At 40.3% G+C, this 22,350-nt stretch overlaps 1 protein-coding gene across 1 annotated transcript in view; it reads right to left on the reverse strand.

The window, feature by feature from the left end:
- MNAT1 (MNAT1, CDK activating kinase assembly factor) overlaps positions 1–15,139 on the reverse strand; it is a gene marked incomplete at its 5' end in the record, with an annotated part of 109,373 nt that extends 94,234 nt beyond the window's left edge. Inside the window, one exon of the mRNA XM_019472977.1 lies at positions 15,075–15,139. Within this exon, the coding sequence (XP_019328522.1) occupies positions 15,075–15,139 (65 nt within the window). The remainder of the gene's footprint in view (positions 1–15,074) is intronic.
- Positions 15,140–22,350: the final 7,211 nt, after the last annotated feature.

Below are 22,350 nucleotides of genomic sequence, written 5' to 3' on the forward strand. Positions count from 1 at the left end.
AAGCAGGACATCATTCGGTGCATCTTTTACTGGCCAACACATCATACATGGCTTTCCCCAAATGAGCAAAGCACCAAAACACCTGCTTAACTCCCCTTCAAATCATGGCCAAACAGGTGGCCATGTGTTTTCTTAAATTAGGAGCCTTAAATCAGAGATTTTTAATATGCATATATGTATGCATACTTGCTACGTATATAAACTAATGATGACAAATGTTCATGATTAAAAATCAGGTCTATACATTTTTTCAAAACTGAGTATGTCTGAAGACGACAGGTTCACATGAGGTCTAAACAAACACTCAGGGTGTGATATTGCCAGTTCTCCTCTTCACAGTGAGGTTGTATGGCCTCTGTGCTCTGTGTTCTATTTCACACATTCACTAAAATCTTTCATTACCTTTTGGATTTAAGTTTGTATCCTGAGAAAAGGTAATCTAGATGAAGATATCAATAGAAAATGCCCAGGGAGTTACACACGCGTGGACAACAGGGGAAGACTATTAGTGATTGCTTTTGTTGGTGACATTACAACACCTCCAGGAACAATAAAGTCTCCTGGTCTTCCACACCAGGATAACAAACATCAGTATGCTCATTTTCATTTCCATGGACACTGGTTTGATCTGTCTTGTTCTTCTCTTTCATCACCATGAAATATTAAACAAATGACTCAGTCTCTAAGCAGTCTAGAACGACGCCACATTTTTGAGGAAAGCAAGTAATAAAGCATCTAGATGGTTTGGCACCATCAATGCACAAATAGCAGTACATGCCCTCATGTCAGTGTTCAAGGACTTCAGGATCAGGATCGTACTAAAAATGCTTTTGGTACATTGCAGAAAACAAGCAGAGGTTCCTCTCCAGAAAATGTTAGATATTTATCAACCAAATTACACTTACTGGAACTGAGTGTTTGTTTTGGACAAAGTGTCTTCAAAGGGTACAAGATTTGTGCCCAATCCTGCATTCCCCACGCATGCACACATAACACTTCATGGAGGGATGATGGCAGATAAGGAATCAAGCCTCTTGGACACTGAACGGATGAAAATGGCTCACAACACTAGCATAGTTTGATGGTGCTACTTACTTTTCTAGCTTGACTGGCAAGAGAGCAGACAAACCAGAATAAAGGAAGAGCTATTTTCACAAGCAGGAGTACAAGATATTCTTTCCTTTAAAATTTTAGATTCTGCTGAGCATATCAAAAATTTGCAGGACTTCAGATACACAGCCATTAATCATTTCAGAAAAAAAAAATCTTTATGGCTTTTGCTGTTGACTAGGAATATTACAGAATTAGTTACTACGCTTCTTTACAAAGGCTATTTTTAGTAGATACACTTATTAAACAGTATCAAATATTTAGAATCTCTAAGCCCCTCTTCTTCAGCTTTTATAACCGATGTTTCTGTTATTTAAAGTAACATGCAAAACAAATGATCCTCTCTACTATGGAAAAAACAGTTTAGATTAAAAAATAATAACACAGCCTTCAACATATAGCCAAGACCTGAACCACAAACAAATGGAATGGAAAGAATCAGCAAAAAAGATGTGTTTTCACTTGTTCCTCAATTCTGATGTCAGAGGGAAATTTACTTACAGAAATGGAATGACTCTTGATTTATGGCGAGGGAACATTAAAAACCAACAGAAAACACACACACACACACGAGAAAGCTTACAGAAAGACAGCTAGATTTTTAAATCAAAGATGCTTCTAGAAACATTCAGAGGCTTTTTGCTTAGCTTGGATTAGACAATTTTGTGTTCTTGTACAGAGATTCTTGAACTGAGACAAGAACTGCCCAATTTGGAGGAGCAGCTGTCAAACCTGTTTATTTCGCAACCTTCAGTACATTTAGTAAGTCCTCATAACCCACAGTGGTTTCTGCTACATAGCCAAGAGTTCATCTACTATTTGCAGTTGGCCATTGCAGGTTTATTTTCTAGGCTGATGGACTAATAGGCACAGCCTGGAAGGCAGGCTCTTCCTAGAGTCTGCAGCAATGATGATTTCTGTGATCCAAAAAGCTAAGGGAACTGAGCAAAAGCAATTTTTTTTCCCCCAATCCCCAGGTTAGGGATAAAAAGCTGAGGAAAGAGAAAGAAGCGTGACTGCAATGACACCAAATGCTTCTGAGAGCCTCGGAATAAAGGAGCTTACGAGATCAGTAGCTCCCAGATGAGTAGGGAGTTGGGGACAAAAATAAGACTTTTCCTTTTCACACCTCAGCTTCAGGAATTCAGAAATCCTTATTCAAGTACCTGCAGAAGCAGCTGCCTATGTGTTTTGGGCCACCTCTTCCCTGTCCGCCAAATACAAGAGGGAGTTGGGAGAAGAAAATACCAATTACTCTTTCCGTCTTCCTCTGTTCAGATTCTGTAAGTCCTACCAATGGGGATTTTGCTGTTGTCACCTTGTAAGGAGACAACTTCAGAATGTTCTCAAAACCTTATTTGGCCGAAAAACCCACAATGGGTCTGTCTTCAACTAGTAAATAAACAGGTCTCACAAGCAGCCCACACGCCATGTAGAGATTACAGCTCGTTATGGCAATTAAGACACGTCTCGGGTTTCAGGCAGAAATCACAACTCTATCAATCAACAGATGAGAATTTTTGTTTTTTAAACACTGTTGATAAGCTATCTTCAGTTGGCTGCAGCTCCCCTCTGTTCAGCCCACAGTAACATGAACTGCAAGACAAAATCTCAGACTACTTTGCTAACATTTAAGTTTTTTTCAAAAGTATTGAGACTCCAGAGAGCTGATCTTAACCCCTCCTTTAAACAAAGCAAAACCAAAAAAAGACTCTGGTACTCTGCCTATATCTGTATTATGTCAATTCTCAGCATCATCTGCCAAGCTGCTGAGCATACAATCCTTCTTTTAGACTATTTATATCTTTTGGGAAAAGGATGCATGCACACACTTTTGTTTCATTTTTGTTCTGTCAGATGAGTTCTGCTCCGTATTGCAGAAAGGAGGAGGTTAAATGAGCCCAGACATCTCAAAAATTTAGGAGACACTCAGCCACAGTTAACCCTATTTTCCAAATACCCATATACATACCCTGATATACAGACCAGTTCATCTCAACTGCACTCACCAGAAAGAAAGCAGACCAGGTAGTGGTTGAACTATAGCCTTGAATGACTGGCATTTTAAGCAAAAGACGACATACTGAGTCAATTAATAGTAAATAGAAACATTTCTACCACCCATTGTGTTTCAACATCTCCATTACAAAACCATTTCAAGTGGCTTGGACCTGACAAGATAGTTTGCAGCAAGCTGAAATTTAACTCACATTTATCCAGTACAGATGAGCCTTTTCTTTTTTCCTAGGGGAAAGAAAAAAATAGAGAACCTTTTGTGGTATTAACTCTGGATAGTATAGAGAAAATATTCCTATAGGTATTTAAATAAAAGTGGTTCTTCGTGAGATACTGCTGCCTAGTCAATTAAGCACACAATCATAAAAAACATGTCTTACAGCACAATTATGTCAATTTGGTCAAACAACAGGCCAATACTTGACAGGCCAATTCTTGACACTTCAAGAGCAGCTGTGTGGCATTGAGAAATAAGTGTTTTCACAATGACTAGGCATACCAAAAACCAACCGAGAATTTACCCAGTGTACCAGAACAACTACTTCAAATCCATTACAGTCTACTGGGCAAACACATGCACTAAAATAATAATTCAACCATGTCAATAACCCTTTTATTATGCTTTATTCTCTTTGTATAAGAACCTTTGCAAGTTTTCAGGGTTCTCAACAAACATCAAATTGGGTAGGTATCAGGATTAGCAGCTGCCCACAGCACACCTGAACTTAAGATACAATTACGAAATTTTCCTGCCTAAAATGCAGGAACTGCACTTTTTTAGATGTGACCTAGCTCAACATTGCCCATTGTCTCACAAGACGAACATACTTATAGTTAACAAGTTTAAGATCTCACACTGAACTCCATACAAGACACGTTGCTCCCTTCTTCCGTATCCATGTGTTACCTCGTGAGAAAGTCCCACGCCATGGTGTGGGTTGAATAGCCCCCAGAGCTGACAGGTCTTACTAACTCAAGTATTTTGAGCATTCACTCACTCAGTCTTACGAAACACCTGCATGTGGCAGAAATCACACTGGAAAAAAACCTAACACACAGACAACAGAAAATAAATGCTTTGGGGACCCAAAATAGTCACAACAAATCTTTTATTTGATCCGAAACAAGGCTTCTACCTTCTGTTCTGTACTTTCAACGCATTTTACAGTGCAACAAGCAAGACAAGGAAATGCAGCTATAAGGTAAGAGGGAAAAAAAAAATTAAAAGGTATTTGTGGCATGATGGGATATCCTGAGCACATTACTGAGGGCTTGTCACAAGACACTCCCATATTTCCTGTCTAATCTCAGAAAGTAAGAAGATGAAGTCGATAAGACACACATCTGTAAGAGAACCAGGCATATGACCAACGTTTTCCATAAAAACAACAGTGGTTTGGTGTCTCAATGGGAAACATGCGAGTGGTTAAAACGCTCTCAAAAATCAAAACCTTTACCAATCTCTTGCAAACATACCTGTTGAATGATCTGTGTATGTTGGCTCATCTCTCCCAGCTTTTGGGAGGAACCAAGCCAAACTTCTGCCAAGAGCATAGGCTTGTATTTCACTCAAAGCATAAAAAGTACTCAGTCCAGTTTCCTTAAGCTATTCAAATAGAGAGAGACAGTGTGGGTGTATGTACACACACTTAAAAACAACAAAAAAACCCAGTCTGTTGGAGGAATAACTGCATTGTCCATGTTCTGGATAGTTCTGAAAACTCTGTCAGTGCTCAAAAAGCAACGTGTCATGAAGAACTGTCCCCTCTACCATTAAGCTTGCTTGGTTTGAAAAGTCTGAAAGAACAATCTGCCATGACAAAATGGTACGTGGGAGCTCCTGCATAAATCTTGTTCTATGATACAAGAAAATCAACTGTTTCCTTTTATGTAATTTGTCAGAAACGAGTGACCAAACTCAAAGGTTAGGACACCAACTCCCATTCTCATGAGTAGCAAAAGTCCTAACAACCTTGCGTTTATATATGCAGCCTAGGAACACCAAAATTGTATTTCTACATGTTAATTCAGCACCAATGCCAAAGAAGCTGCTGTAATCTGCCCTCACACTGCCGTACACTGTCCTTCCCCTGCTGTCCTCTCCCACAGGCCAGAAACAAACATTTGTGCAGCCACATGGTTCATTTGCTGGGTTATTTTTCAGCCAGATGAACTCTCCCATTTGGTTCACCACATAGTTCACAAGTGCTTGTACCAGCACATAGCAATGGGCAAAGTGAAGGTAGGAATGAGCAACCAGGGTGAGAAAGCTTAAGCGGGATGTTGCCAAATACAAAATCCCAGGCAAAGCAAGCATATCACACCACCATCGTGGAAGTCTTGAAAGCCAGACATGTTTAACACTCATTCATTAGGGAAGCTGAAGCATGACGAGAACAGGGACTGTGTTTAGTACCAGACAATGCAGTTAGGTGCCCAGCAGCACGGGCAGTCACTTTTCTAAACACCACCACATACCTACACAGCTTTGCAGATCTGCTCTCAAAGCAAAACTAGGAGAACCTTCAAGTGAACTCCAGGTCCCAAGAAGTTCAGCAGCCAAACTTCCTGCAGATTTCAGACAGGTTAGGGCATCCCACAAACAATGCTCCTATTCAGGCAGCTTCCACCCGTGTATTTGACACTGAAAGCCCTTTGGCAAAGGTAGATAGTTTTAACTGCAGACATGCCTGTGACATGAGCACCAGCACCAGTGCAGCTGGGCTGCAAAGCAAGGGAAGAGGATGGCACCACAGCAGGCAACCTCCAGACAGCTTAGGCTGATGTAGGATCACATCCTCAAAAACTCTGGCAATAAAAGACCCTCCCCAGCATTCAGCACACTCTTTACAAACTGCATAATAACATCTGAGGCAAGACGACTCAACTCTGGGAGAAATACTTCCCCGGGAAGAGGGCTCCTCAACAGTGTCGATGGAAGTAACCACAGTAAATCAAACCCTGTGGAGATGCCCAGCATGGCCAGGGACCGCCAGAAAGGTCCTTTCAGTCTGAACAAGACCCCAGAACTAAGTTACCGCGGATAGCCGCTGGGTGGGAGAGCATAAAAAGCTATTCCTCTCTTCCCAAGCTCTGAATTCAACAGCACCCAATGCTGTTTATTAAAATTTGTCCTCCCCTTCCCTCTTACACAGCTTTTATGGCATACCCAGCTATTTTAGCTTGATCCAAAAGTATAAGGAGAGAGAACACAACCCAAAAAGTATCCGTCATTATTTCAGAGTACTCTAAGCTGCTTGATCAACACAACTCTAGAAAGGTGAGTCGAAGCACAGTTACAACACAAACAGTACAAGAATGGGTGGGGTAGCAGATGGAGGATAAGAAGTATTTTTCAGAATTGCTAAAAATAAGAGGGCCAAAAAGCATGTCACATTATTTCAGAATATTTTAAACAAAGCATACAAGATTACTTTACAGGCAAGTCCTTCCACAATAGAAACAGAAGGCAACACAACGGAACAAAACAAATGCATGCATTTGAAACAAGTCACAAAGTCACTGGGAGCTCATCATTTAAAGACCACCAAGGAGAAGAAGAGACACCCTTATATCAATTAAATAGTAGCTCATGGTCCCTCTGCAATGTGTTGCAGTCATGAAAAGGCACATGCAACCCAAGGATGTATCAGAAGAGCTGCTGCTGTCAGAAAGACAGAATCACCAGCAGGAGGTAAGGAGACTTCACCTGAAATGACTTGTACGGTTCTGGTCACTCACACTCGGAACAGATGAGCTCACCATATAAATGCAGAAAAGGGCAACTAGGTTGATCACAAGACTGGGAAGATTGGCTTATCAGAGGAGAAACAGCAGGAAAAGCTACTTAAACTAAAACACCATACTGGTGTTTTAAAACATACTGGTCCAACCAGTAGAGTAAAAATTTATACTGGAAATTGTAGTTTTCACCAGCCACAATAGTGAGAATCTGGAACCACATCCAATAGAAGTAACAGGGAAAAAATTAGTTTCAAAAGAAGTTTTATAAGCTCACGAAGAGGATTTGATGACCTGATTGTCTTCAACAGGTAACTAGATTTGATAACCAAGAAAGTGCCTCCAGTCCTATCTATGGTCCTAGCTACATGCTCTAAATTCTGAAACCCCAAGACAACAACAACTCAGGAAGAAAAATAAAAAAGGGGAAAGAAAAGGTCATTTTGGTGAAGATACTGAAATATTACATGCATCTTTGAATACCGAAAATTTTTTTTTTACAGGATGACATGCATGGCACAGATGTTCTAGCATCTGCTCCTTCTGCTCATTAACAGAAATAACTCCTAACCATCAGTCTAAAGCAGTCTTTCATAAATAACACAGATTTGTATTATTTTATCAATAACCAATTATTTTATCACATCTGGCATAAATCATAATATGTACATGTCTCAGATCAAAACTTGATTCATTTGGATCAATTTTTTTCACCTTGTGGAAAAAGAGAGAAGGTAAGATTATACCATTCCACTTGTCTTTCTTTAATAGCTGATACAATAGCACAGAAGAAAACTAGAGCATGCATTCTCAGCTTGTCTTATTTCCCGATAGTACATGTGATTTAATATCTAATTTAATATGGATATATATTCTACTAGTATGTAAAAAATCTTCTGGTAGCAAGTACATATTAGCCGATGTGTCTTCTGTACACCTTGCACTACATCATGCCTTAGCTCACAAGTAAAACAAGTTTAGATGAACGACTTCTGTGCAGCAAAAGGTGGTGGCCATGACTCAACAAATCATCATTCCCACCTCTTCATCAGTCCAATACAGCCTTAGGGAACAAACTGCTTCCCAGGACTGCTGCCTTTTCAGTGAGACAGACCAAAAGCACCAGTAGCCTTTGAATACTAAGGACTCAGTAGTGTTTTTGTTGTTGAGAGCACTCCGGTTTCCAAGACTAGTGTAGGTAATTTTACATCATATCCCAATTCCCTACTGGATTTTCAATTGATTGGGGCATTCTTTATTTCCTGCCCTAAAGCACCATTTAGAACGACTTGCTAAATCTCTGTTGCCTTTACTATTACAATTTGAATAGCTGGATGTCAGAGAAGGAAGAATGATCTCTATGCAGTCCTTAAATACCTTACAGAGCAGAGTCTAAATTATTCTTAACACTAAGTTGCAGAAAATCTCATCAGAAGAAAGAAAAACAAACAAAAAACCCAACTCAATAACATTTTATTGCCATCTTTCATCCAAATACAGACTTAATCCTTAAAGAAATAAGCCTGGGCAAGTATCTTTAAAAAGAAAGACTGGCATTTTAAAAAAAGAAGAATTCACTTGCAAAGAGTGAAAGGTTTGTGTATTTCTATTTTTGAAAACCTAGGAAAAAAATTTAAAAAATATATATCTTTGATAGGCAAGATAGAAGTACATATAATAATAAAAAAAAATATCTAACATGCCATTCAGGGCTTGCTGAACAAGTTCACTTCAATGTAATCACACACAGAAACAGGGGTGCAAGGGACCCCCGGGGTCATTCCCTGCATTTCTACAGAGCCATGCGTTAGACTGTCCAGAGAAATCTGCAGAACATTTGTCCCTGAACGTGCCATGGGCCACACAGAGCTCTGAAACCCAGCACAAATCTACCTGTTTTGTAACCTAAAAAAGTTAAAGGAGACGTAAAGAATGAACCCAAAACCAAGTAAGGCATCTCTTGTTGCAATGGATCGCTTATTTAAGACAGTCCGTGCTAACCTTGTGCCTAAAGCTCATTTGGGTCCTATCACTTCCCAGAGCCGGCACTTTTGATCCACTAATGATCTTTAGCATCACAAGCACCTTATCACGCTCTGTGGCTGCAGCTACTGAAACTGCAGCACTAATAAAGGCAAGTTACTAGTTTTAGTTTCTGTAACCCAACAGATTTTATTGCATTTTCTTTAAAATGCTTCTTTATCTCACCAGTCTTCACTTTCCCCTGTATAAGTGCAAAGGAGATATTCATTGTAAAATCCCAACAGTAGCAATTCAAACAGCTTTCCCACCTCCCTAGTCTCATTTGGGGATCTCCTACTTCCTACCAATTTTTAAGGGTCATTCCTCACTCCATTTTCACATAATCCCTAAACAACCATTATCACATCTTTTCTCAGCATGAGATAAAATATAGACTGTGCTTCATAAACAGTGGAGACCTTAAGATTACATTCTTGGTGGGACACAGCATCATAAATATTTCAGGGATGTCTTGAAATAGCCTACAATATACAACACATGGCCAGTGAAACAATCTCAAACACAAATATGTTTTGACTTATTAAAAAAATAAAGGAAAAAACACACCAAAACCTCCTCCCCCCATCTCACGCTGGCCATTGAGCAGTTCAGACTGCAATTTCCTTTTTGAGGGTGGCAGAGATCCTGACCTACTTAAAGCCTGGTAGGGAACTTTTTTTTGCATTGTAAATTTAATAATTCAAAAAAAATCCACTTTTCCCTTAAGTTTAAAAATAAACAGCAATTGCTATTTTACTACATTAAACCAGTTGGTGAACATAACGCAAACTTCTTGAAGTTAAATTGTAAGGTCACATTCAATGCAATTACTTTCAGAGGAAGGTATTAAACAAAAAGAAGGAGGACGTGTCAGACCTTCATTAGCTATGCTGGCATCTCAACCATTTCGTACAGATTGTAGGGAATAAAAACCCAGCCCTATTTCAGTGACATTGGAGGTAGCTGCACAGGTTATCAAAATAGGGCTCTAAGTAAGCAAATACATTACTCACCATACCAACCAAAAGAGGTAACACAAACTGTTCTCTCAAAGTTGCAGCACATTTCAAACAATTTTATCATGATGAAAATTTGTGATGCGTATTCATTCTTTTTAATATATGTTAGTAGGAGAGACAATGAGGAGAATCAGTTGCACAATGTGGGAGCAAGAAGCAAGAGAACACGTATTAATGGAGGATCAAAAAGACAAAAGCAAAAAAATAATTATATTTTAGCAAAATACATTATATTCTTCTTTGTATTTATATCAGTACCCGTTATGTCACAAACCACACAAAACAGACCACCCCAGTGTAGTTACTCAGCAGTGGATGGAGACACCGGGACAAGAGACTGCAGAGGATACGGGGAGGACGACACACAGCTGTCTCCCCACATTGGTAAGCTGATCATGATCAAATTGTCATCAAACAATTTGAAGTCAGATGAATATCCACAAATCTGTTCTTCATTATGTGGAGTTCCTCCCATGCATAAACACCAAACTTGGAGCACAGATTTGTTGGGCATTTGTGTGTGGCTCGTTATTTGTGGGTGGAAATAGCTTGGAAGAACTATTTTTGGATGCCTGTTTTAGCATAAACCCCACCTGCCACCCTCTGTAGGTGGTAGGTCTAACTTACTTGTTTTGCAGAATATTTTTGTTCATTCCTATCTCTGCATAATGTTAACTGAAAAAAACCAAGTTCTCAAAATTTCCATTCGCTACTTCAGCTGTAAATATCATGCAGGCAACCAAAACCCACCATTATCCATGGCTACAGCCTTATGCTGCGTGGCACCATAGCCCACTAGTCCCACTGATTAAGAGCCACTGAAAACAAGTAAGGAAATGGAAATCTGGCCCAAGATTCAGATGATCAGTTCCAGACAATATTTGAGCTTATCTGTTTTACCCAAACATCAGCTGAGAAGCTTTCAACAATGCTGCAGGTTCTCTCAAACACCACACTGCTGCATAATTATATGGCATCTGTGCGCGTATTCAAAAGCGGCATTTATTTAGGCTCACAACAGCTGTATTAAAGCCATGTGTAAAGAATATTGTTCCTGGTCTGAGAAACAGTGAATAGCATTTTCCTTATCCATATAAATCACACACAATAAACGCTTGATATTATCTAGTGCCACTAAAGCAGTCAAATTAAAACAAATCAGGAGAGTAAACCCTTGAGTGCAGAACTCTAGGGATTGAAAGCCTTTGAACGCAGAATTTTATGCTTTTTGTATGTTCCTAGCCTCATTCAAGTAATAAGCTTATACACAATAATGAAAAAGATTTCTTCATCCACCACCACCCACTAAAAAAAAAAAAAAAAAACACCCAAAACCAAAACAAAACACCCCCCCAGCACTAGCAAATTCCATGATGACCAACAGATTGGGGGACCCAGTAAAGAAACCCAAAAAGCAAAGGATCATTTTTTCAGAAAGTAATGACCCCTCCAATTGCTGGCATTTTGGAGGTGCCCACTTAAAACCAAACACACATCTATTTTACTCATGAATTTTTGATTCTGCAGACCCTCCAAGAAAGCAACAGCCACTAGCAAATTCCATGATGACCAACAGATTGGGGGACCCAGTAAAGAAACCCAAAAAAGCAAAGGATCATTTTTTCAGAAAGTAATGACCCCTCCAATTGCTGACATTTTGGAGGTGCCCACTTAACAGTGACCACCTTTAACCTTCTTGGCCAAAGCAAACTGCATATGCGCAAAAGATAAAATTCTCTCTACTCAAAAATGAATCTCTCAGGAGATCCCAGACTGTGAATTATCTACTCTCACCATTTTATGGAATTATGTATTACTATGAATTATTGGGCTCAATCCTGCAAGCTTAATGCACAAACTATCCTTGATGTCCAACAGGGATAACTTGGGCAAACAAGGCTCCTTCCACCAGGGCTTAGGGTCTAGGGTTCAGAAGAGTTTTGTGAAATCTGAATTTTTCACATTTGAAAGCACGAGCTCAGCGCTGTGGCACACATTTGGGTAGGTGGTTACTTGTGTGCTGAGGACCACGGCTGTGCTGCAACATGTTTACAGACAACTTTTTCCCATGTAAAGGTTCGCTCCCCCCTTCATAGATAAAACTAGCATCTAAAAAAAAAAAAGAAGGACCTTTTCTGATTTGATTTAACTGCTGTTACTCACGAGCGCAAGAAAGACCTTTTGCCACAGTCTGTCCTTGCAAGATAAAGTCCTTCAACTCATCACCAATAACTATGATTAGCAGTCTACTTTAAATCCACACTCCTGATATTTCTAATACAATTTCAGTAAGTTCTCTAAAGCTCTCAGATCCCCATGAACTTCAGCCACTTCCTTAACTTTGCAACTTTTATCTAAAGGGCAATCCAAGCTGCTTCCACTCCCTAAAACCACATGCAACATTTTGGATAGAGGTATAAGGTGTTCTACTGTTGACCAGCATTTTCTCCAAGAAATGTTACGATGCTACAGAAAAGTGATCATCTGACCTATTTCCACAAAGGACACAAGCCAAGTTTACTAGTCAAAAAAAAAAGGATCCAAAGATAAGGAAGAGATGGGTTGTTTGTAGATACGGAAGATTGCACCATGGCTATTGCAGCTATCATGCACTAAACAATTAAACCCTGAAAAGAATCCAGTTACAGGCACAGGCTGTGGTTCATGACTGATGGTGCCATTGCGCAACAGAAGTATTTGAAAAGCAACTACAGCCTTTTGCATTTACAGCCTATCAGCCTACCCAGGGCAGAAAACACCATACTGGGTGTTTTCCTTGGAAAACCCTGTAAAACAAGTTTGGTGACACCCACTGCAGCACGACCTCAATTGAATGTACAAAGTTAACCAGTCTAACAAAATTCCCCAGTAAAAAACATGCTACAGTTGGTCATGAAAATCACAAAGACCAGGCCACATTCCCAAGATGACTGAACCCAACACAGAAAGAAACACACCTCTGTCTGTATTGGTGAAGCAAAACCATTACCTGCTGCCCTACAATTACCGTCTTCCTAAACAGCGATCTAGTTAACTGGAGCAGTGGGGATGTCAGCCCCAAAACTGGAACCGTCACCCTACCCTATTTAGCTTGCCAACAGGGGTTGACAGGGTCATTAGAAACAAATAAATGTATAAATTAATTCAGTGATCCTAGGCATGTACATAAGATTCTCCGCTCTTTTCCCTCCTTTTAGGAGGCCTTTACATGTCACCTTATGCTTTGTGCTGTTATCACCACCACCACCACATGCTGAGTCTTTAAAACCATTTTGTATTAAAAAACAGAATACATGTCTCAGATGGCTTAAAGATGTATATGCTTACTCAAAAAAATACTCCACCCCAAAATATCACCTCTAATAGCAATTTATGTTATAGTTTCCAGAACTGCCAAGTACTTGGCTGCAAAACTTTCAAGTGATGGAACTGAGGCACCTGTGAAATACTGGGTTTTCTTTAAGAACTGCAGAAACCAGCATTATTAAACACCCCAAGGGAACTTCCTTGACGATAAGCCCTTATGTAAACTTAATGCAACTGAATACCAAGATGATCAATTTTCACCTTTTATCTGAAAGCGCTCCCATGGAAGAAAGACTCTCCCCCACAAAGGGGTATTTCCTGCTGGCCATTCCCTCTTATCTGGTTGCTGAAAACCTTGACAATACTGATTCACCCACTCTTACTTCTCAGGGCAGCTGCCCTCAACCACACAGATACAATCACACTCAACTGCTACCCAGACTGTATACGTGGAATTAAATCTCAGCCAAATTCTCATAGGCTTTAAATGATAAAGTGATAAAACTGTGCGAATGTGCACAGTAGAAGTAGCTTAAGTATAAAGTGGTTTAATTGCATGAAGATGTGAATGCACTAATAACATAATAGTATGTTTTGGTTCTGCTAGCGAGGCAGCAATTCCCACTCTGGGCACCAAGTCAAACAGCTCAAACTGTCACCAGCACCTGCACCATACCCCCACCTACACAGCAAACAGTTGACAGTGAAAGACAAACCTATGTGATTTCTGCTCAGCAGCTTTTAGCAAAACCAGATTCAAGTGAAGCTAAATGGTCCATTAAATGGCCATGCCAACAGAAGTTTGGTTTTGACAATATACAATTAGGTCACTTTTTCCATCCCCAAGATACCCATTTAAGAAGCATGTTAAAACTCAATATTTCATCATAGGTAAGTTAAAAATGTGTGTATAAGCTGTAAACTGTTGCTTAGCCATTCTCAGATATAACGTGTCAAAATGTGAATATGTTCAGGTCTTTTTTACTCTGAAAAAAATCTGGCCTAATCCTTCAGGCAGCTAATTCTGGAGAGCTGAGCTGGCTTCACGGCCCTCTGGGAATAGAGGTCTCAAGGAAGGAGGGGAAACAAAACCTCAATATTTGGTGGGCTTCAAGGAGGTCTTGGATTCAGCCCCATATACTTATTTGAACAGTCCCACAGGTATCACCAGTAAACAAAAACACTGTTCATTACTGTTTGCAAGATCAGGCCCCTCAAGACAGTGGCCTATTGAAAGCAAACAAACAAAAAAACACTACACAGAAAGGAGAAAAGAAAATCAAAAGACAGATCCAGACACACGAGAAAATGCTTATTACATGCACTGGATAATTCCCATAACTGGAGTTTTTGCTTTCCCTAGCAACACAATGTGGATCTAGGACTGCCCAACATTCCCCTCTGCAAGCAGCCCTAGCAGCGAGGCCATACTTACACCAAATTTTTTGGACAACTCATCAGGAACTACTTTTCACTTGTTTTTTGCTACAGACAAATACTCTCGAGTCTTTGTTCAAAAACAAAGGCTATAAAAGAGTAACAGATTATTAAAGGGAAACTTAAACACTTGCAGAAAAGTGAGAGCCTAAACTTGACATAAAACTCAGCACAACAGACTACAACTCCGCTCTGTTCCACTCGGCAATACCAGCAAGGATCTTTCCACCACTAAAAAGAGTTATCTTTTTCCTGTTCTGCAGGAATGACTTGTCAACCATCAAATTCACATATAGCAGAAAAACGAGGACAAGAACTGCACTGCCCAAAGGACTGGTCCAAGACATGGAGCCTTTCATTCCCTGTTCTGGAGTCGCAAGTGTACATATTTATATTACTGGTACTTTACCCAAAGACACTCACTCTTGGTTGTCCTTCCTGAAGATCACCCTGCTGTAAAGGTCACACAGCAGAAATGCTTCCTCTGTATTTCATAGGCTGCTGATGCCACCTGGGGAAAATGCGTCAAGCCAGTCACTCCCAGAGCATTAAGGACAACGGCTTACAAGACAAAAGCCTTCCTCAACTTTGAGGAGTGTTTACAAACACGATGAATGCCAGAGTGTGTCCTAGCATGCCAGCTTGAAAATAAGTCAAGCACCTGGCCTTCAGCACAAAAGGCTGACTCACCTGTACGGCATCTATTATCCTTTGAAAAGACCCCAAGTTTAGCACTCCAGGGACACAAAGTACTTTCAGGAGGCTAACGGGAGCACGACTTTTCCTCATCCTTCTCTCCACCTGCACACACTGCAGATCAAAGTTGTCGGATGGCTTCCCAAGCCAGGGGACAAAGATGACTTGCATACATGCAATCACTTTCCGATACTGCACAAACACCCCCTGACACCAGCCCACCTACTCTACTCCAAGGGCGGGGGGGGGGGGGGGAGATTAAGAGCCACAAACACAATCCCCGATTGCTTAAACCTACACTCCACGAAGCTCTAACAGCAATGTTACTCCCCATCCCATCCTGCAGCTCCACCGAAAAATAATGCATAAAACTGAGCAAGCACTTTAGCACAAGACACTCTGTATCAACTAAGTCAGGAGGAAATCGTGCTTTTCTTGTTCCCGCTATATCCTCACTGCCCCTGCTCAAATTTGTTTGCTATTAGACTACAGCTAATTCAATGATTTGGGGGGGGGGGGGGGGGTGAGGGGGGGGGAGGAGAAAAGAGAGAAAGGGAAAAAGCAGCTTGGTGATGACAGTTGTGATGTGTTAAATATCAAACTTACTTTATTGTCATTCCCACTACTGTCCAAACAGATTTTGCTTTGTATCATCTTCACTTTCATTTATTTAGAGAAAAAAAATATGCAAAATGAAAACCGTCGCTCTTACAAAGTACCATATTGTGCAGAGATCATCCTCCTGAGCAATATATTGCACCAGCTTTTCATTCACGCTAGTGACAATGCTAGAAGGCCACTGTAAACCAAATCCCCCTGTCCAAGCTTTGACAGGACTATCAAAAGATCTGAATGACGAGAGATCTGAAAACTCTCCCCACTTCAAGGAAAAAGTTATATCCTCCCCAGCATAGCCCTTTTCAAATTGCAACACTTCCAGTAATCCACAAGTGATCCTTTTATTCTCAGGAACATAAACTTTACATTAACATGAAGAGGCAGTTCCTTGCAATTTGTTTAAGCTAAATCCAAATCCAAGCTATATGGTGTTCGAGCAAAAGAAAAATGGAGCCTCTGCATGCTCAGGCTGTCAACTAAAACATATTAACTCCCACAGTATGTATTAGGGAAATTGCGTGGGATGATCCGAGATCAAAGTTTTTTTTCTGCATGGCTGCCACACACCTACATGGCCACTTTATGCTGTAGGAATGCTACCAAGACAGCTGCTCTCCTGGCACAGCACTGAAGCTATCAACAAAGAAGCATACAAGCACCTAAAACAGAGATTTATTGATTTATTTATTTATTTTTACTGGCATCACACATGGCTACTACGAGTGCAAGGTAGTCTAGTCCTGCAGTAGCTTACCCTACTTTTAAATCTGGGCTGCCACAGTTTCCCACCCCACATTTAAGTCCTGCTGCCTGTACAACAGCATGCGTGCCCGGGAGCAGTACAAGGAGCTAATTCAGCTGATAACTAGTCTAAAACCCTAAAATGGATCACCTCCCTGAACTCGTTCACCATCCAGTGCCAAAAAAAGGGTAGCAACACAAGGATGGGACAGGCGTGTGACACAGGGCACATCTGGACTTATTGGCTGGAGTGACCATGGAGACTCAAGTGGAAGTCAACACACGCATGTAGCCGGGTTTTTTTTTTTGTTTGGTTGGTTGGGTTTTTTTAACCACACCACTGCTCATCTTTTCTTCCTGTCACCTTTATACATAAAAGGCACAACCAGTGATGTCTGATGTCTTTGTGTACAAAGCATAAACATATTTTACACCAACAAGGCCAGTCACAAAGCTCATACACACCAGAAGCAGAGTGCGGGAAGAGTCACCATGTTTTGAGCGCAAGCAATAACAATACCACTGAAAGCACACGATCACAGGTGCTTGGCAAAGTGCAACCCTTCTGTTCATGATTCAGCTTAAAAATGCAGAGATAAAACCTGCATGAAGGGGCATGGCTGCCAAAGTGTCTCGGAAAACACACAGAGGACCCACAGAAAAGACACACAAGAGGGGGCAGTTACACAACAGGTTTTCCCTGGTGACAAAATAGGCCTTGCTGCTGTGGATCCCCATCTCCTCCCTGTACCTGCACTGGCATCGCAGCTTGCTGCCCCTCAGATGTGCCAATATAGCTGTGTGTGAGGCTGGGCAATAAAGCATAACAGAAAAATGAATCAAGTGGGGAAAAAAAACAAAGCAAAAAAACCCCATGCCCCTAATAACCCCACTCCTTTTGAAACTCTACTGTTTTTTTTTATACCCAGTTTCTTTTCCCCCAGGACCAAAACCAGTTTTAATCTTGCTCGGTAGCACTGACATGATCCAGTGGATCACCTGCCCAAAACACTAGGTTGCACAAACCACCAGTCTTCCTAAGTGCTTAATGTTGTAACACAAAATAAAACCTCTAAAAAAACTCCAAAACTATACATTTCAGCTTTGCTCTGCAATAATTACCTTAACTAACGCAAATACCCTTTTCTGGAATGCCCGACAGCTATTCATAGGATTGGCACAGTCTAAGTTTAACACTTTTCATTATGAGGCTCTCAAAAGGCCATTTTTGTTTGCTGTGGAAGCAGGTTGTGTGTTTGAAGATGAAGAGTAGATGGGAAAGAAGTTCTAACATTCCTTTTATAGCACACTTCGAAATTTAGAGATCCCTGTAAAATCATGATTATTTTTCTCATCAGTAAGATAGAGGTAGCAATGCTTTTATATCACAGGAGAAATACATAGGCATAAAAGGTTTTATTATCCAGAGACACTGAGCACTATAGAAAAGGAAGAAATCAATGATCCTCTTAGTCATTACATACGCTTGATAATGTCCAGAAAATAAACTGATGAAACTATTCTCCGAATATGGTACCAAACAGGTCCTGCAAGATGAAAACTAGCATTCTACGTCAATAATAGTACACTACCATATATACAGAGGAACCAAGCTAAGACTGAACAAGGAGTCCTTTTTTTTGGCATTTTCTAACTTTTGGGTGCTAAACTCCAAAAGCTTGTAATGTAGCTTTTACGTGCAATTTACATGCACCTCAAAAGACTCCAAGTAAAAATACTCACATTATCTTTAAAGAATCTGCAGAAATTAGGAAAGGAAAATAAAGTTTTATTAAAGTAGTCCCTCCAAACTTGCTCAAAAAAACACCCTCTCATTATGCAATGAAGTTGGACTGGTGTATTTATTACAATCCCTAGTCGAAAGCTGACCTAGTCAAAAGACGTCAATGCTTAAGACTGGCAAGTAAAATATCTGATGTCACTCCAGAGAAGATGAGGGACAGCCATTTAAGACCTTTGAACTGGTAATATTTAAAGAAAAAGAAACCAAACAAACCCACACCTCTCCCTCATCTCAACCACCTTCAGCTTCTACTGTAAATAGTCCAAGCCAAATATGAAAAGTGACTGCATTAGGACAAACTCCAAATCTACTGCTATCAACTTATCTTAAATAAACTGTTTGTCTGTGTTAAGTAAACTATTTGACAGAAAAACGACTGTCAGAAAAAAACTGATGTACATTTTTTAGAAGTGAAAATAAATAGTATGGTTTTGATCCTAAAAATAACCATCATATGAGGAGTCTCACTGTTTCTATGGGCTACTTGCATGAGTGAGGCTACACTGGCATTCAAGCACCCGATGAACTGAGCTAGTCTTTTGAAACAACAGTCTTGTTAACGCAGTTCTTTCATCGGTTCCGCTGTTGTACTGCTCTGCATCCGAAATGGCTAGGAAACAAGAATTTTAATTAGAAACTTGTATTTTTTAATTAGCCATCATAAATTCAGTAAATATAGAAGTCAGTACACAGTGGAAGTGTCTATCACTGATACATATCTGACACTGCCCAGCATGAAATGCCTAAAACAGACTGGTACAGCAAATGAATTCCTTTCCTATTTCAGGAGATGTCAGATTTACTTGCCCACACCGGATCCTTCCTAGTAAGGAAAGAGTTTCTGAAAGCCTTAAAAATCAGGTAGGGAAGAATCGGAAGGTAAAAAGGCGGTATTCTTGGAGGGACGTGCGCTAGGAACTGGGGAACCATCAGGACCAGGGATTACAACCCAGTCTGCAGCGAGGACTGCATTTGCTACAGCTTCCCCTGGGCAAGGGCTCAAATCACAGCAGGACAGAGCTGACTGAGGAGACAAAAGGCAGATCACTCCTGCCCCATCCTAGCTGGCTGTGTACGACCGCTCTCACAGACTCCTCGCAAGCCTGTGCCGGTGGCACCCGGAAGGCTGCATGCTGGCAGCTCCGAGGACACCAGCTCCAGAGCTGCACCTCCCATGAGACGCCAGTCCGACAACTTCTCTTGGTCTGCTCTGAGAGGAAACCATGAAGGTCAAGTCTTAAGTCTTGCTAAAGATTGAATAAAATTCTGCGGCTGCTACACATTCCTGAAACAGTAAGAATATCCCTATAGTATGCTCAGCATAGTGTTCCATTTGTGAGGCTGCTAAAATGTGCATAAAAAGTTGGATTAAAAAAATATGTGGGAAAACATCCTGATTAGCCCTGCTAGTGTAATGCACCAAGTAAATTAACGCAAGAAAATAAGAACTGTCAAAAGCAATCAGGATACTAACATGTGCCATGCAAGTGTAGATTTCTCTTGGTACTATATTAAAATTTCTTTTTAAAAACTTCTTAATAGATTAACTAGAAAATTGCATACTGCCAAGAAAGGGGGTGGAGTGAATACCATTCTCTATATCGCCTTTTGTATTGTTACAAAGGCAATACTATGTGTAGTAGAGAATGTTTCTGGTTATTAAATTTTCTGTTTCTATATTCAGTGGCATCACATTATAGATGGCCTTTTTCTGCAACTAACCTACAAAACACAAATTAAATATTAATGGAGAAATGTCAATTATGATTATGAGAAACAATAAAAGGACCATAAATTAAATAATGCAGATGTAACAATAAAGTCTTTTCACATGACCAAAACAAATGTTTTAGTATTAATGTTTTCTTATTCTAATTGAAAATGTAATCATGTACTTATAGGTGGTGTTATTGCATAAAATTTGGTAAACAATACCATCTTTTAAGCATTACGACTCACTCCCAGTAAAAAGGAGCAAAACAAGCCTTCCTGCTTCTTCCAGCCAAGCCTAGCAATGCAACATTATTTGATGCTTCACAGAAATCTTGAGTTTGAGACTGTCCAGAGTGCAGTAGGGTATTTTCACAGTTATTCCTAGACTATTTCCATCTTCTGTAATTAATTGTACACAATTCTATATTTTGTTCAGTATTACCAGCTCTTCCACACACCCAAAATATTTTCCCACTATTGTACTTTTTAACTAAGGAACTAACCTTAGGCTTGCTAAGAATTAAAAAAAAAAAACACAAAAAAACAAAACACAAACCACGAAACAGAAATACTCAAATACGACACTCGGACAACAACCTCGTTGCTGTAAGGTCATTGCTTCTGTTTCCTGAGGCTGATTTTTATGAAAAAAATAAAGGTCTGAGACAAAACATTTTTAACAAACTACCAAATGCAGTCCAAAGCCAATTTAAATAGCAGCTGCTTGATGTTCAGATGTGCAACTCCTCCCATGCTTTACCACCCTGCTCATCAATGACTACTTTACAAATTGTAAATGACATGGGACACGCTGTTCACAAACAAATCAGATTTATGGTTATATTCAGTTGTTCCTGTTACCTGAAATTAGAATTAGAAGCTCATTAAATATGAATACGTTTCAGAGAATGTAGAGGCACTACATTATATTGATGAAAGCTTCATTAAATTTTCAATGATATAGCTGCTTCTATATTTGTGAAGGAAAGACGCAAGGTAGAAATAAGTTGAGGCAATTAAGTAATTAAGTAATACAGCCTTATTTTTACTGCAGAGGCTGAAACCAAGAAAAAGACCTGGGACAGAAAAACTAGATACAAGCCCACTATTCAACTAGATTTTTACTATTGTTATTGGCAAGTCAGACAATTAAAACCTCCATATGTAAAACACCCATAACCAAGCTACATGAAAGAACGCAGAATCAAAAATGCAAAAGTGAAAATTCAAGCGGTCTGATCCCTCTTGTGGTCATGCACTACAGTATAAATTTACTGTATCATCACATTACCTTAGCCCGGTTTCATTTGGAAAAAAGGCTTACGCAGTCAGGCTCTTACTCAGCTCCTCCCCATCCACTCCCCTCGATATCCACTACCTTATGTCAACCAAGTCAGGCAGCAGGGTAGAGGTCTCAATGTCATGCTATGCCTCTAACAAGCCTGCACAATATATGACCCGGGCTTTACATGTTTTCCTTACAGTTAATGCGCGTGGCCTGCCAGGAACTGAGATGTAGGGTTGCTCTTTCCAACTTGTTAGGACTGCCACCTCTTTCAACCCTCTGGATAGGCAATGCCCAACTAACATGCATGCAGACAATGCCGGTTTATCCTCAGACCTTGTTTATTCTGCCTTGTTCAAATCCTGCTTTGACAAGTTTCCTTCCCACCCCCCCCCTTCCAGTTTTCTTTGGCATGCATAGTCAGCATTAAATAACTGACCTTCTCAAAACCACCATGAGGTAGTATTATCCCCACATTACCAGATAAGGAAATTAAGCCACTATAATTAATGCCTGAAGCATGCCCAAATTTCACATTCCTGATTTGAGAGTGATTAGCATTAGCACTATATAGGATTTCCTCTGCTCAAAACACAGCTCCTGGGGAGCATGGGAGCAGTTGCACACAGCCTGCACTCCTGCAGGGAAGTCTGATGGGCACAGCCGGGAGTCCCTGTGAAACGCTGGGCTCCAGGAACTTGGCCAACTCCACCCCAGGGCTCTGTAAAGTAACTCAAACACCCCAGGTGCTGCTCCAGCCCAATGAGGGAAGGCAAGATATGAGAATGCCAACCCCTTCTGCGTCCTTCCTTTTTCTCCCAACCAAGACCTTTTGATCCAGG

Source organism: Aptenodytes forsteri, unplaced genomic scaffold (assembly GCF_000699145.1).
Source record: "Aptenodytes forsteri isolate BGI_AS27 unplaced genomic scaffold, ASM69914v1 Scaffold410, whole genome shotgun sequence".
In the NCBI taxonomy this organism is placed as follows: Eukaryota; Metazoa; Chordata; class Aves; order Sphenisciformes; family Spheniscidae; genus Aptenodytes; species Aptenodytes forsteri.